Source organism: Bos javanicus, chromosome 9 (genome assembly GCF_032452875.1).
Source record: "Bos javanicus breed banteng chromosome 9, ARS-OSU_banteng_1.0, whole genome shotgun sequence".
Lineage (NCBI taxonomy): Eukaryota > Metazoa > Chordata > Mammalia > Artiodactyla > Bovidae > Bos > Bos javanicus.
This window is the reverse complement of record NC_083876.1, coordinates 38,825,810-38,842,147: the sequence shown is the minus strand read 5'-3', so window position 1 is coordinate 38,842,147 and position 16,338 is coordinate 38,825,810. Positions and strand designations below refer to the sequence as shown.

Here is a 16,338-nt window from a genome sequence, read left to right as displayed (position 1 = left end):
GTTAAGAAGAGAAGAGAGGGCAAAAGAACATTCCAGGCAAGAGGGAAAGGCTGGAACAGTGAAGAGTGTGCTTGAACAGTCGTGGGCAGCGCAGCGCAGACAGGATCCAGGGCAGGGATGATGGTGGAGGGAGCAGGAGAGATGAAGCAAATGGTGGAGCAGGACTGCAGGGGCCTATACTCCCTGGAAATAGCTCAAGGGACAAATGGTGTCTGCAGGGGCTTGAGGAATCTCAGAGAAAAGGCGTATTTCTCTGGAAGTAGTGTTAGATCTGCTGATGGAGGAGCTGAGCGGCAGCTGCTCCCAGCCATTCACTCTTTGGTGGCCGGTGGTCTCTAGCCACTGCTTTGCTCTGCTCTCCATGGGGCCATCTCTGATCCTGACTCAACCTAACCTGTAGGCCCAGCATCCATTACCAGAGCCTCTTGATTCTTGGACACAGTTCCATTAGCTAGTGGCCAGTCAATGGACTGGTTCCCCTGTCAGGCGTCTGTCCCCAGTATCATCAGCTGTTTTGGTAATCAGGAGGGTTTCATGGTAAAAACTTGACTTTCAATAGAAAATGCAATGCGAGGGGCGGGGAGGAGTTTAAGGAGGCGTGTGCTGGGCAGCCTTTCCAAACTAGTGTCTCCTTCCACTAGCAGGGGCCGGTGGAAGCCATCATGTTTTCTAATGAGGAGAATAACACAATGTCAGCTGAGATTTTAGGGTAGTTTTCCATCACATACAGGACAGACCAAAGATGAAGGGGAGGGGCCCACATGGATCCGACATCTTCCACAGATCCAGCCCTATGCTCGAGGCTGCATGCATATTCCCTTACTTCAGTTTGACAAGAGCCCACTTGACTTGTGAGGAGACAGAAGCTAAGAGGCTTAGAGATGTGAAGTAACTAAAGCCACACAGTTAATAGTGGAAGAGTTGTGATTTGACCCTGAAATCAGGCCAGACTTGAAATCATGCTTCCCCACCACACTACACCGAAAACTAGCCTCTCACAGGTGTCCGTGGGGGCCTCACCCACCCGAGTCTACACCGAGTCCACCAGCTTCTGCCTACTCTTAGCTCCTCCTCCTGGGATTTTCATCTCCATTAAAGCTTTACCAACTACTCAGACACCCCAACCCCAGCCTCTCCCCACGCTTTCTGATTTTAACAGCATGTTCCAAAGGCTATTGTGAGAATTAAGTAAGATGGTTCTCATGGAGTGCTCAGAGTTGAGCTTGGCGTGTGTGCCTGCAGAACTGACAGAGTGATTGACTGGATGTGGGTACAACAGGAGCCTGACTTGGAGTTTTATTTGTTTAATGCAGGAGTTGGCTAACTTTTTCTATGAAAGGCTAGGTGGTAAATATTTTCAGCTCTGTGGGTCATAGAGTCTCTGTTGCAACTGTTCAACTTTGCCATTGTAGCGAAACACTGGCCAGAGCCAAGACAGAAGTGAATGGGCGTGGTGGTGTGCTAAGAAAACTTTTCCACAAAGATGGGTAGGGGCTGACTTGGCCTGAGGGTTGCAGTTTGCTGTTTCTGGGTCTGTGTCTCGGTTCCTTCCATGAGGGTGGTGCCAACGTTTGTTTAGTTCACAGATTCTTCTCCAGGGCCTAGCACAGTGCCTGGCAGTGGAGTTGTTGTTGTTCAGTCACTCAGTTGTATCTGACTCTTTGGGACCCCGTGGACTGCAGCATGTCAGGCTTCCCTGTCCTTCACCATCTGCAGGAATTTGCTCAGACTCATGTACTTTGACTTGATGATGCCATCCAACCATCTCATCCTCTGTCTTCCCCTTCTATTGCCTTCAGTCTTTCCTAGCTTCAGGGTCTTTTCCAGTGAGTCAGCTCTTTGCTTCAGGTGGCCAAAGTATTGGAGCTTCAGCTTCAGTATCAGAACTTCCAATGAATATTCAGGGTTGATTTCCTTTAGGCCTGACTGGCTTGATCTTTTAGGATTGACTGGTTTGATCTCCCTGCTGTCAAAGGGACTCTCAAGAATCTTCTCTAGCACCACAGTACAAAAGCATCAATTCTTCAGCGCTCAGCCTCCTTTATGGTTCAACTCTCACATCTGTATGTGACTACTGGAAAAACCATAGCTTTGACTATATGGAACTTAGTTGGCAAAGTGATGTCTCTACTTTTTAATATGCTGTCTAGGTGGAGAAGGTATGCCACAAATATTTGTCAAAGGAGTGAGTACATGAGAGAAAGCAAGGAAGAACAGTGGTGGCTGAGAAGGGATCAGTGTGCAGGATTCATAAGTTGAAGGATTAATATAGGAAATAGGAACCCGACTAGGGTTTTTAAGCAAAAAGGTGGAATTACAAACTTGCTGAATGGCTGGAAAAGAAGGCTCTATGCCGGATTTCTAGGAATGATCCCCAGAATGTGGCAGAGCTGACCTCACCACTGCCACATCTTTTACTTTCAGGAAGGTGGGACTCAGGGGCTGCCGCTGGCACTGTTGACCCCAAGAACACGGTGGCTGCAATACCACAGCATTTGGTCAGACAACTGGGAACATCTGCCTGCATGCTGGGACATGCAGGACCCACTGCCACCTCAACTGACTCCTGACGCCCATGAAGCTGGAGATTGGACGTCGGTGGCCCCATGGCCTTGCTTTCCAACAGAAAACACACAAAACCTGTAGGAACTTGGCTTCTGTCTCACTTTTGCCTTCCAAACTCTGTGCTGCTATGTCTAACTAGGATGGCCTGACGGACACTCATGACCCTCATGGTAAGAGAGTCTGGGAAATGTAGTTTTTTTTTTTTTTAGCTTCCTTTACTCCATGCACCTACAGGCATCATAGGAAGATGTAGGAATGGATCCACATCATATTCCACCTGTGCATTTTGGTGATCTATCGCTGCAAAACAAACCACTCCAAACTTCAGTGGCTTAAAACCAGCCATTTATTTTTTTCAGAAATTGGAAATTTGGGCAAGGTTTGGTGGGGGCAAGATCCCCTGGAAAAGGAAATGGCAATCTTCTTCAGTGTCTTTGCCAGGAGAATTCCACGCACAGGGAAGTCTGGCGGGCTACACTCCATGGGGTCCCTAAGAGTCAGACACAACTGAGTGACTAACACTTTCACTTTCACTTTACTTTTGGTAGGGGCAGCTTGTCTCTGCTTCATGAGGAGTCAGTTGGGATGGTTCAACTGGTGGTTTAGCATGAGCTCCATGGTGTGAGCAAGCCCCCACAGCCACCTGGGAGCCCAAGTGGAGAGGAACCAAAGCCCTTGGCAAGAGCCCCAGCCAAACTCCTGGGCAGGAGCCAGCATCAACTCAGGGGCCGTGTGTACACCATTGGGAAGGCAGGTCCTCCAGCCACACGGGGATGCCCTAGTTGATGCCAGGTGGAGCAGAGATGTCCCTGACGAATGTTGTCCAAATTGCAGACTTGTGAGCAAAATAAATGACTGCTTCTATTTCTGCCGCTAAGTTTTGGGGTAGTTTGTTTCATGGCAAAAGATCACTAGAACATGCAGGTTATACTGAATGTGAAGGAGGGAGGGGAACAGATGGGCGATCAACAAGAATGAAGCAGCCAATGCCAGGGAGAGGGAAAGGTTGACTTAAACATAAGCCAAGTTCACTTTCCTCCTGTACCCTCAACACTGAGACTTACCAGTGATGCTTCCTGAAAATCAAGCCAAGGTGGTTTGGGCTGTATATACCCAGCCAGTAGGCCAAATCTCGGGCTGAATAAGAACCCTTTATTCTTATGAGTACTGCTACCTAGGGGCTCTCAGTCTCTTCCAGAAATTGCCTCTCAGTAATTTTTGATCATGGCCAAGTGATTTAGATTTTGAAATTGCCAACTGTCATAAAAAGGCAAGACTGACCTACTGTGTTCTTATTTATACAACCAGCTTCCAGGATAGCTCAGGCGATTCCCAAGTACAGGGTTGTCACATACAGTTGTGCCAGCTGTATACTGCACGATTCTAGGGGGCACCATTCACATTCTAGTCATGAGCTCTTGGCATATTTATTACAATAGTTTTCTGGCAGATGGCAGCAAAGTGTCTTGAGGTAGGGTAGCTTTTTCTAATTTGCAAAAAGGCAATTTATAGCTAGTGGCAAGAGGCATAGGGACAAAACTAGGCTCTAATAAATCTTTGGCCAGTGGCAAGAGTTACTAGGGGAAAAGGAGGAAGTGGGGAGGAGTCTTAGAATTGAGGGAGGCCCCTTTGCTCAACCAAAATGAGCACCCAAGAGATAAAAAGTATTGAGATTTGTGGGGTTCAGATTCAACTTCTTGGGGTCAGCGAGGCTTTAATAGGATTTGGCCAACAAAACGAGTCTTCATGAGAAGCAGAGAGAGTCAGCTATACATTTGTCCTAAAAAGTTGACATTTAACGGCTGAATATAATAAGTAAATAATGGCCCTTTGTAGAGAGATGGGGATGAAGAGAATGAGTGAATATCTAAATAAAACTTCTATGGTTCTGGTGGGGGTGGGGAGCGGGGGCAGGTGGGGGAAGGAAATGGACAGTGATTGTCATGGGAAAGCACTGTTTAAGTGGAGCTTAAATTCTGGTCCACCACAGGAATTCCACCCCACCTCTGACCACTCTGGTTCAGGAACAAGTATCATAACTCATAGCAATAGCACAGCTTCTGAATGTCAAGGTAGATGACATGATGCCTTTCTATTCCAGATATTATGGACTGCAAAATCTTTACAACTGGAACAACGGTCTCCATTTTGCATCTGATTCCAAAACAGAGTCCCAGCCAAGCACAGCTTTTTGTTTTATCTACGCATCTTCCAAGGTCTCCTTCGGCTGCACATGTTGCTTTTGTTCCTGGCTTGCTGTTTTAAGTACAGCTTTGCTACGTTTCCATTTTCCCTAGTATCCAGAAATAAGTACTTATTTGAATTAGAGCAGAAAAATATTGAATAGAACGAAGCATTGCTTCCCCCCTCTCGAACATGGTGAGGTCATGGTTTGGTGATAGTGGTGACAGTGATGAATGCCTGCACTTTCACTTAGAGACCTTCAGGAACGTATAAACAAATATTTTCTGAAACGCACAGGTGAGGCGGGAGGTGAAGTGGTTCACATAGGATTGTGCTGATTATGGTCTGATTCCTTTCCCCCTTCCCAATTATCTCAAAAACTATGCTTTGGTGAACAGGACTGGAGTTGTTCATATTTTAAATCAAACTAAAGTCCACTGAAGTAGGAAAATCATGCATTTTACGTAAATGATGTGGGCAAATTATTATTCAATTTTTAACAGGGTTTTTCCATCACTTTGCTGTGCACAATGTAACATGGTTAATTTACCATATAGCATTGTTATTCATTCCCTAATTCTCTAGGCAACTGCCGCCATTTGCTTACCATTTCCTCGTTGCTCTCTGGGAATTGACAGACCTCCCGGCTCCATTTACGGTGGTTTGGTTCCAGGGCGATCTCTAGGGGCTCCGCTTCTCTCTTGTCATCTTCCAGCACTTACCCCTTGGGAGGAGTCTGAGAATGAAAGGATTCACATATCTGGCTTTAGTTTCTGAGTGGCTTTAAATGGATCCTTTTGTAAACACACACACACATACACACACGCACATGATAAAATCTCTTGCTATTTAGTAATAGTTCCCCACAGTATTACTTGTATGCCTTCTGTTAAAAACACTATCTGAATAATACCCATTTCATTCCCTCTTACTTCCAATTAGCTGCTCATTGATTATTACAGAGCAAGCACTTGATAATTAACTAAAGGAAAAAAATAAACAAAACAACCAACCAGAATGCCTTGCATCTGCTAATATATACCTGCTTTCATGAATTTACATATTACCTGATGATTCAAACAAAATAGCCTCTTAAATGGGAGGGGAAGAATGAATGACAACAGGGTCACCAGTGGGAGAAAACCCCCTACTAATTATTCTTAGGAGGGAAGTGTACAAGTCCTGCAATTCTCTTATTCTCATACTCTATATAGTTCAAACCACATTCCAACTAGGATACTGGAGTCAAAAACCTGCCGGAAACCTTATTCTGTCCTTTTACAGTATTATCTCCCATCCGGGTAGTTAGCAGCACAATAATCAGAATAAACGATGTTACCTACATACCTTTTAATGTCTGTGTTTGGGGAGCGGGAGGAAGGAGAATTAGATTTTTTTTGCTTGGTTTTGGTTTCTCTTCATTTAGATGCATTTGTTGAATACCTTCTATATTCAAAGCACATTCTGTATTTAGAGCTGGCCCCTGATTGAGATTGGGGATTAGAAGAAAATACAACTCAAGGCAAAAAATGCTGAGCCTATCATTAAGCATTACATAATCCATCTCTGCTTGTCTTTTAGGCACCCACTCCTCCAGGAAGCCTCCCTTGAATTCCCAATTCTGGGCCATTTGGCACTCCTTTGCTGCCCCTTTTGTTTCCTCCTAACAGAGAGCTTATTGCAACTATCTTTTATGGACCTCCATCTCACTGGAGAAGGTAATGGCAACCCACTCCAATATCCTTGCCTGGGAAATCCTATGGATGGAGGAGCCTGGTAGGCTACAGTTCATGGGGTTGCAAAGTTGGACACGACTGAGCAACTAGACTGGGAAGATTAATTGTCTCCTTAGCTTTCTAGTGCTAAGCACAGGGTCTAACCCATAATAAGTACTCAAAAAATGTGTGCAGAAGAAATGAAGTCCTTACACATAACCAAAGTCATCTCTTTGGTGGCCATCCCATGGCCTTGAATAGCCTCAGCAAAGGGCTCCTTTCACCCCAGTTCTGGTTTCTTCCTCTTTGTCCAATGTCTCTAGCTTGTCTTCCCCAATTTGCTGCCATCTTGGACCAGCAGGCTGACCTGATCAGACATTCACTTCTAGGCAGTTCTGGATGATTTTCCTCTTCCTATGATCAAACCCTCCCATCTTCTGTCCCATTCTCAGTCAGGGGGCTGTTCTTTGCTGGGTGAAAAATGGGAATCAAATACAGAGAATCTATATTAGTTTGGTTAAGATTACCTCTCCCAACTACAATATTTCCATGTTAGCAGTAGTATCTTATGGACAAGATCTTCATCCTGTGATTCTCAAGCAGGGTATATGGACTCCCCGGGTCATGGCAGAGTTTTGCCAGGCATACTACAAGCCATAGACTTGTTAACAATGCACAATCTGAAGGATGGGAAAAGAATTCTATGTGAAGACAAAAAATGGGTATCTTAGGAAAATATCAATTTTTTCATAAAATGCACAAACGTTAGAATGAGATTTTGAAGGCCCCAGGTCCCAAGGGGTACAGGTTCATTCCCATTGATGTGTGGATGAGTTCCGGGGGAAGATTCAGGAAACACTAATGGTGTTCACTTCAAGCTACAGACTGGGTCTTCAAGTCACGAGCACACATTCACGATGGCAATGCTAGTGCCTCGGGCAGCTCACAGCAAATCCCAGGGTGCCTAGCAGGCCCTAAGGTAACTATGTTATTCATTGATGTACCTTTCACCCCCCAGGATGGCATCATCCATCTAGCCATCCACCCACTCAGCCAACATCTACCATCAGCATCTACCAGCCAGCATCTACCATCACTGCCCTTGGTGCAGGAGTAGAGTGATGAACAAGCTAGGCAGTTTCTGTTCTCAAGGAGCTCATAATCTGGTAGGGAAAATGCATTAAGAGACGAGTCACATTATTAAACGTATTATTAAAGAGAAGTATTCTGGAAAGGAGCATAGTATTCTGGCTGCTGGGGGAGCAGTCATTTTTTACTGATCACAGTCTCCATAGAATCATCCCTGTCACACTGGAAAGCCACTTATTTTTATTTCTAGTCCCCAGAATTAATTTAAAAAATAAGGTATATCTCCATCACCACCCATGGGATTCTGAATATTTTGCATGTTTGGAAAGAAAGAGGTATGCTTTAGGAATTTATTGTGAAAAATTTCTGAGAATCTAGGTATATATATAAACTGTGAAGCTTCATTTGATATCGCAAAGATAATTTTTCATTGTTTTCTTCTCTGGAGTTGCAATCTATTTTTGAGGAATGAAATAAACATACTATTGGTACCTGCCTTAGTAAATTCATACCCTACAATATAATTTTTAGAGTGAGAATTTGTTTGAACCTCCTTTCTCCTCACTCCCCCTTCCTTCCCCTCAATTACTTCCTCTCTCCCTCCCTCCCTGCTTATTCTCTCCTTCCTTTCCAGCAAATATTTTAATCACCGAATTGAATTCCAATCATATAATATATAGTGATAAGAAAGCCAACGAAACTTATCTAAACCTATTAAAATACCTTTCAGAACCGAAGTGACCGAACGCCATTTTATACCAATGCAACTTGTTAGGAAATTCCTATTTTGTCAAGTGAGGTCTCTTGTCCAGAGCTGTGACAAAACAGCAGATGACATACCTCATGCTGTGGGCTTCAGTCCGTCCTCCTCTGAATCCTGCAGAAAACCTTACCTTCTTCCAGCACTCATGAAAGAACCATGCCATTTAATATGGTATACATTCTCAAAGTCCCATAGGGAAATTTCAGGTAAGATTTTGCAGCTCCAGTGCTACTAGAAAAATCCTCTGGTGCCAAGATTTAGCCACAGGAGGATTCCCGTCTTTCTCAAGGCAGGTAAATACCCTCTTGTGCTTGTCGGGGAATCTTCAGTTGTGTGGCTGTATTGGAGGGATTGTGAACACCCTTCACTCTTCTTGTGGAAGTGCCTCGATCCTCATACACCTTTCTTTGCCATGAACGAGGCAGAGCCAAATGCATCGTGGCTTCAGTCTACACCTTAATGCTCTACCACAGGGGAGACCCGGCCTCTACCGGTCCTCTCTCAGGTCCTTCTGGCCCATCAGTACACGTGTAACAAAGCAGACTCAGAGGAGAGAGCGAGGCATGAGCATGGCTGAACAGAAATCACTCTGTCTCATTTACAGCATCTGAGCTTTGTCAAGTCGTCTTCTCCGGCAGGTTTACAATTTGATTTTAAGGAAGTAGAATCAGCTAGATTATTAGGAAGCCTCCCTGTGCAGCCCAGCAATGCCAGATGCCAGCTTTCCTGAGGGAACAGAGCAAATCCTTACTCACTGCCAGGTTATAAAAGACAAAACAGACATTTCACCATCACTTGCCACTAAGGCACCTTTCAAGATACAAGAGAACTTTTTGGGTCAGTGGGTTCAGTTTCCTCTCCCCAAACTTCTAAACCTTTTGGGAGGTGTGGGGACTCCCTGGAAGTGAGGTCTCATTTGCCTGGACTAGTCTGCATCAGGGAGATCTCTTGACAACTCATAAGCTGCTTGGAAGAAAACACCTGAAATGTCTCTGATTTCTTCATATTCATGGCTACTTTTACCTTTATTCTGCAACCATACTCTGTTTCAGAACAGTTCCAGCAAGATGCATTTCTTAAGTGTGTCCTCGAGTTAGCCAAAGTCTTGAGTTTTGCTTCACATAAGAGAACTCACCGTTAACTCAATGGATGAATTAAAGGCTATACTTTGAAGAGACTGTTTTCCTTTAAAAATCTGTCTAAAACAGGCTGTTGTGACTTTTTCAGATCTTTTTTGAATGACTGAGTCAGAAACATACACAAAACCTCCCTAGAGAGTACCTGAAAATTATCCAACCTATTGGGATGTAAAGATGAAAAACACAGTTACATCTTTAAACACGTCTAGAACAGTATTTAAAAAAACTGCCCAGTACTGTGATAATAATTGTATGTAAAAAGATATTTGAAATTTTATTAAATTTTGTCAATTTAGCAATTGTATTAATACCAAACCAATGCCATTAAAAACTTGGGTTAGTCAGAAAAATCGCTGCTTCACTTAAAAAATGCTGGAAACTTTCTAAACATATAAAGGCTATATCACCAAGAAAACTGTCCTCTTTGTATAATTCCACATGACCTCAGTGATCTTAGAATCCCAGGATCTCAGATGTAGGAACCTATAGCAAATCTCATCCAACTCCCTCATTTCTACAGACAGGACCTGAAAGGGAGCGACTTCAGGTGACTGTCGAATGAAAGCAGCTGAAGGAGGGCAGAGCCAGGCTGGCCCCGTCCACCCCCTGCCCCATCTGCCACACCAAGCTGTTTCCCTGCTTAGCAACTTCACTACAGAGGTGGAGGGGCACTGGGAAGCATGTACTGACTCCAGGAGGAGAAAGATTCTTCTACAACGGGGACACAGAAAATTCCAGTTAAGAGAAAATGTCTGATAAATTAAAATGTTACTGTATGTCTACTCCTGCCTTAATGATCCTCTGAATTAACTAGACAATGGTCTAGGCTTTCTGGGTGAAAAAAACCCTCCTTCTAGCTGTTCTGAATGTTTCTGTCATTTGGAAGTCATTGCACAATGGTTAAATTTCCAGGTGAGTCCTTACCACTGGGTGTGGAACACATGTGTCACCCCAGGGGTACCTTCCATGATTTAAACAAATGAACAAAAAAAAAAAATTCAAATGTAAAATGCTCTCTTTTTAATTACTAAATTAAGAAAGTGAAACAATTTAAAAATGTAAACTCACAAAGAAATAACAAAAAAGGAATTAAGACTTCAGAGTTGCTACTCAGTATTAAAAACTCAAATAGAAATAGGGTTTTTGATTTGTTGTTGTTAAACATTTGTAATTCAAGGTTGGTACAAACAGCAACTAAAAACGTAATACTTTTTTTTTTTTTTTGGTGCATCCTCATGAATGTAAAGTAGTGCATAGTTATTTCACTGGAGGACTCCTGGACATAGAGAAAGTCATTTCATTAGCAGTACAGAACATTCAAACACTTATTTTACAATGGGAAATGTACAACCCCTCCCTCACCTTCCCGTAAGGTTTAGTTGTATGAGAAAATTTAGCATGTTGCCATGACTACAATGCTATGGATTTTAGACCATTTAAATGTGGTTACAAGGTTTATTAAATTAAAAAAGTTGGAAACATTTCAGCATTCATGTTTTTATACAAGAAGTTTGTGTGGTATCCATCCTCTAGTTTCCCTGGTGGTACTGGCCACTTGCTTGCTTTAAAGAGGCTCACTTTTAAGTTTCAAGAACAAATCATAGTAAGTTGAAGCAAATACTGGAAAAAGAAATTGTGAATTCAGCTTGGGCCCCGATGAAAAGAGTCAAAGTAACAGCCATCTACAGGCACAGTCATGAACCAAAAAAGTACAATCCAAAAAAAAACCAAACAAACAAACACGTTTTGCAAAAGCCAAAAAGCGAGGCCACTGGTTTTCAGAATTACACCAGTGCTTTTATGTTGATTTTCCAGTCAAATCCTCATTCTGGGTCCTGAAGCTTTGTGGCCAACGTTGGCCATGGTCTCCATGTTAGCACCCACATGGTGTATGCACAGGGATATATAGATTATATATATTCATATTTATAAAAAAAGAAAAAAAAACAAACACCTGTCCTGATTGGTTTTTGTTAAAACATGAAAAAAAATTTTATTGTTTTAGACAAAGAGGCCACTTTTGGAAAATAATACTTTTTTTTTAGTTGAATCAGGTGAAGACAGAGTTAAAATCACATAGGATTTGCATTTTAAAAAAAGGAAAGCACTAGGATCGTTGGCACTGGAGTAACTATTTACACTGAACAGAGGTTTGGCCTTTTACATAACATCGATACAATGCATTTCCAAAGTCTGAGAAATAACAAGGTTCTGTCTCGAATGCTTCACAGAGGAGGTTCGGATTTGGGGACAAGTGTCATGAATGAGGGCCATGGAAGTTCGTCAGCTTCAGAGTCACATGCAATCTGATCCTGGACGGTTCTGGCTGCTCTGCTTGGAGCAGCTGGCTATGGAATTGAAAGCTAATGGGGAGGGGGCGGGGAAGCCTCTGGGACCAGGCCTCTCTCTGCAGACCCAGGTCTTACAGGTTTTCCCCGGGTTGATACTGAGGCTCTGTTGCGGTGAAGTAGTCTTCCAGGAAGCCCTGCAGGTACTCGAAAGTGGGCCGCTCTTCGGGGTCCTTTTTCCAGCAGTGTATCATGAGCTCGTGGAGGGAGATGGGGCAGTCCTGTGGACAGGGCATCCTGTAGCCGCGCTCCACCTGCTCCAGCACCTCCCGGTTGTTCATGCCTGCAAAGACAAGGGCCATGAGAGCGGGCGCCCCCGCGTCTTCTCTTTCTTCTCCTTGGAGCCTACAGGTGGTTAAAACATGTTGAGTGCTCCCACCTCACCCAGAGGCGAACCCTGTCTTCAATGGGCTATCTCACCACTCAGAAATAAAAAAGGACTCCCCTACTGACACACGTGAAGCCCTGGAGGGTGAATCTCAAAAGCATTAGAAGTGAAAGAAGCCAGACACAAAAGGCGACGTACTGCATGATTTCATTTATATGAAATTCTACAAAAGGCAAAAACTATAGTGATAGAAAGCAGATCAGTGGTTGCCAGGGGTGACGGGGAGGGCAATCCTGCAAAGAGGCCGCAGGGAACACAAGGGTGAGGGAAACGTTCTGTATCAGCAAACCCCCCCTGTAAAGGCCAGGCAGTAAAGATTTTAGGTTGCATACTATCTCTGCCGCATATCCTTCATTTTATTTATTTTTCTACAACTCTGAAAATGCAGAAAACAAAGACAGAGTGGGAGCCAGATCTGGCCTAGGAGCTGCAGGCTGCCAATCCATGTTCTATACCCTGAGTATGGAGGTGTGACTGTTTATGTTTGTCAAAACTCACTGAATTCTTAAAACTGTAGAATTCTATTGTATGTAAATTATACATCAATTATGCTGACAAAAGTATGAATGAAGCAGATAAAAACAAATCCAGGGAATGAAAACTAAACTGTCCTTTGTTCACAGGACCTATAAGCTCTGTTGATGTACTTCATAAATTGGCTGTCCTCGCGCCTGGACAAACTCTCAGTGTTTGGCCATTCGAGATCCGACATCACGCCATCACTCTGGGCTCTGTCCAGCCCAGTGACCCCCAGGTGCCCTGGGTTAAGATGACTCTGACAGGGAGACAGGGCACTGTTTACTGATGACCTCAGACAGGCCATCAATCACGGAGACCTCTGTGACCCTCTGGGGGAGCTGCCTGATACAGAGACTTCGGGATGCCTGGAGCTAACAGGAGACGTTCTGGGAGACTGCCAGCCCTCTGGAGAGTGCAGCCTTCCTGCACGCTGGCCTTCTCAACAGAACAGGAAATACCACATGAGGGGTGGACGGGGGAGCTGAATGCCCTGACCCCTTTCTCAATCACTGCCAGGCTCTCTTCTCTGGTTTGCTTCCCTTTTCTGCCGTATCGTGTTCTGCCATCGCCTGCCAAGCCCTTGTATGTTTTGGCTACTCCTTGGCCCTGAGCCTATAATCTGGAATCCTCTCCAACCTCTGACCCAGTTAATTTATAAAAGCAAAAACCCGAGTTTCAGCCATTCAGAAACCTGGAATTCTTCCCCTGGCTCTCAGGGCTCCGATCAGCAGGACACAGTGCGTACATTTTGCGACTTCTGGAGGAGACGGCAACCCGCTGAGCAGAACCACCCAGCCAGAGCAGCAGGGCCAGGTCACGACCCTGTCCCCCTGTCCCCCAGAATCGCTCAGATTCTGCGATCTGTTGCCAGTTCTCTTTGTTGTTGTTTTTGGAGCTGGGCTGATTCCAGCTCCCGTGACTGTCAACCACAGCCCTGTCAGTCACATGCTTATCCAAACCCTTTCAGGATGCTTTCTTATTCTCTGCCACTGTAATTCACTGAGGTGATAAAATCTGTGTATTATTCCTGCTGTGTTGAAGTAGGCCTTCAATTTAATTTTCTAACATAACTCTGCTCATATTTTGGTGGTGACCCTTATTTTAGTGAGAAAGGCTCAGTAGTTGAATCTGGGTCCCCTTCTTCCACACCATGCCTGACTTCACAGGGGCTCTCTTCAGTTGGATGACTGGTCAGCTCTGTAGTTAATTACCTTACGTCCTCTTCCAACCACTGAAAACTCATTTTGATAAGTCAGGGTGGGGCGGGGGGGCGGTTGGAAGCAAGGGGAGATGCTGAGGTTGCCACTGGAGTGTCCCGCAGGGCTCTGGACAAACAGGGCAAGGGACAAGGGCCAGCATTTCCTCATCCACAACCCCCAATACAACAAGCTCTGCAAAGCACAAGTTCTGGGAACCTCCCTGGCAGCAAACTGATCTGAACTCACCTTATTTGGCCATAAAACCTGACCTGGTATGAGGCGCTAGACTGTTTTTCTTCATTTATACATATTAGAAGAATTAAGGATGTATCCGAACACAGAGTGCAGCCCAAGACCCTCCTAAGGTGTTATACAAATTATGGTCTAAGCACTATATGGACTTTGAAAAAGAAAACCAAATCTGACTGTGAAGCCTGTCCAGTCCCAAGGGTTTTGGCTGTGAAGCTCTGGCACGAGTGGACAGCAACCACCACATTCCCGGAGCCCAGAAAGGTTAGGAAGAGAGCATGAGCCCGTACCAGAACTGGCTTCCTCCAAAGTGTGTGCTTTGTATTTCAGTGCAGTCCTTGGTTTCTTAACATCTCAGAAGACACATGCCTGAACCTGCAGAAGTCCCCCTTGACCCTGACCCTGCCAGGAGTCTGTGAGAACTGGAGGAGAGACAGGTGGGCGGTCTGAGCCTCAGAAGGTCCGACAGGCCCTGTTGGAGGTGGTTACACCCCCCGCCAAACCCAAATGCCTCCTCCTAATGCTTCATTCTGGCACTGGGATCATCCAAAACCACACCACAGAGCTTAGCTAATCATTCTCCTATTGCTCTGCAGCCCTTATGTCATTACAGGATTCTTGTCATTAAAAAACAAACTACTCAAATGGAAAGATTTCATGTATTTTTTTTTTTTTAAGTCTTGATCCAGTCTTCACCAATGGAAAGTTTAATTGGCCACTTGAGTCAAGCCTGTTTTTCCAGTGCTCTGCCTGAGTCAGGGACACAGCTCGACCCTCAACATGTAGCATTTAGCGAGGCAGCCTGCTCCCCAGGGCAGCTGGGACCAGGGATGGAGCTGGGCCTTGGCCCTCGTGGTATCACCAGCTGGCCTCGCCGGCAGCTCCTCCCCATGCCCTCCACCTCCTTTCTGCCCACATCCTCTTCTTGTTTCTCCTCTCCCCGCTCTCATGCCACTCCCCAGGTTCTCCCAGCATGAAGAGCACACAAAACCAATTCGACGCACCAGGCTAACAAGAAACATACCAACATCAGTTTTGCCAGAAAAGTGGGATATAAGACAATGCACTTGGCTGACAATGACAGTCTGAATGGGACTGGATCTTTTCCAAGCATCCATAGGCCAGAAGTGGACCCAGCTCCTTCATGATGGTCCCTGGCAGTGGGAACTGCACAACCAAGAGATGCTCGCTCAGCAAGGCTTGGGTCACTTTTCACTTCACAAACAATAGCCCAAGTAAGTGGGCTGTGTCCATATTTTTTTCAAAAAAGAGTATTCTTGGCTATAAGAACTTTGAAAAATCACGTGTAAGAATTGCTTTTTAGTAAAAATGGATTTTCCTCTTCATACTACTATTTCATGAGCTCTTTTTGAAAGTGAAAAAAAAAGTGGGAAAAAAAAAAAAGAAAAGTGAAAGTGTTAGTTGCTTTAGTCATGTCTGACTCTTTGCGACCTCATGGACTGTAGCCCGCCAGGCTCCTCTGTCCATGGAATTCTCCAGGCAAGAACACTGGAGTGGGTAGCCATTCTCTTCTCCAGGGGATCTTCCTGATACAGGGATCAAACCCAGGTATCCTGGATTACAGGCAGATTCTTTACCATCTGAGCCATCAGGGAAGGTGAGGGCCAGGGACTGGGAAGGGAACACACACAACATTGAGTTTAGGGAGGCCAGCGGAGTCCTGAGGGATGTGGGCAAAGGGAAGAATCTTTGTATCTTAGTTCCAATTGAGGAAGCGGGTGGGGGTTGGGGAGGAGGCTGCCTGGGAATGTTCTGCCTATTATTTTCCTTCTTAGGGGAGAAACTGAAGAGGCAGAAACTTTAAAACATGGTTGTATGTTTTAGGAAAACTTTGTCAACAACAGTTCTTAGTGGAAGCTACAATAGAGAGTGTTTTTCAACAGGAGGGTGCTCTATGTCAGCCTGTGGCATCCAACCATGTCATGGTAACAAAGCTCCCGAAAGCATGTTGCCTGGATCCCAACCTCCACGTCAGAGAAGGGGCACAGGGCTTGGTGACCAGCAAGCAGACACACTGGCTGTTTTCACTCCAGCCTGTCCTCCTCTGCCCCCACCTCAGTGGTTCCTTACCTTTCTGCTCTCCTTGTGGTCAGTCAGGAAAATGGACCATTTCCACAGGTCACTCTCACAGGGCACATAGCCCAGTGGGACTCAGTTCA

At 44.9% G+C, this 16,338-nt stretch overlaps 1 protein-coding gene and 1 long non-coding RNA gene across 7 annotated transcripts in view; one reads left to right on the top strand and one right to left on the bottom strand.

Moving 5' to 3' along the window:
• Nucleotides 1-754: 754 nt before the first annotated feature.
• Nucleotides 755-5,767, top strand: LOC133254396 (uncharacterized). The gene is made up of 2 exons (XR_009738662.1): nucleotides 755-2,735; nucleotides 4,667-5,767. It is a non-coding gene; the product is annotated as an uncharacterized LOC133254396 (long non-coding RNA).
• Nucleotides 5,768-11,418: 5,651 nt separating this feature from the next.
• FYN (FYN proto-oncogene, Src family tyrosine kinase) overlaps nucleotides 11,419-16,338 on the bottom strand; it is a 212,451-nt gene continuing 207,531 nt past the window's right edge. For all 6 annotated transcript variants that reach the window (XM_061428667.1, XM_061428671.1, XM_061428672.1 and 3 more), the window contains one exon: nucleotides 11,419-12,086. In XM_061428667.1, coding sequence (XP_061284651.1) covers nucleotides 11,878-12,086 — 209 coding nt within the window. In that variant the 3' untranslated portion in view covers nucleotides 11,419-11,877. The remainder of the gene's footprint in view (nucleotides 12,087-16,338) is intronic.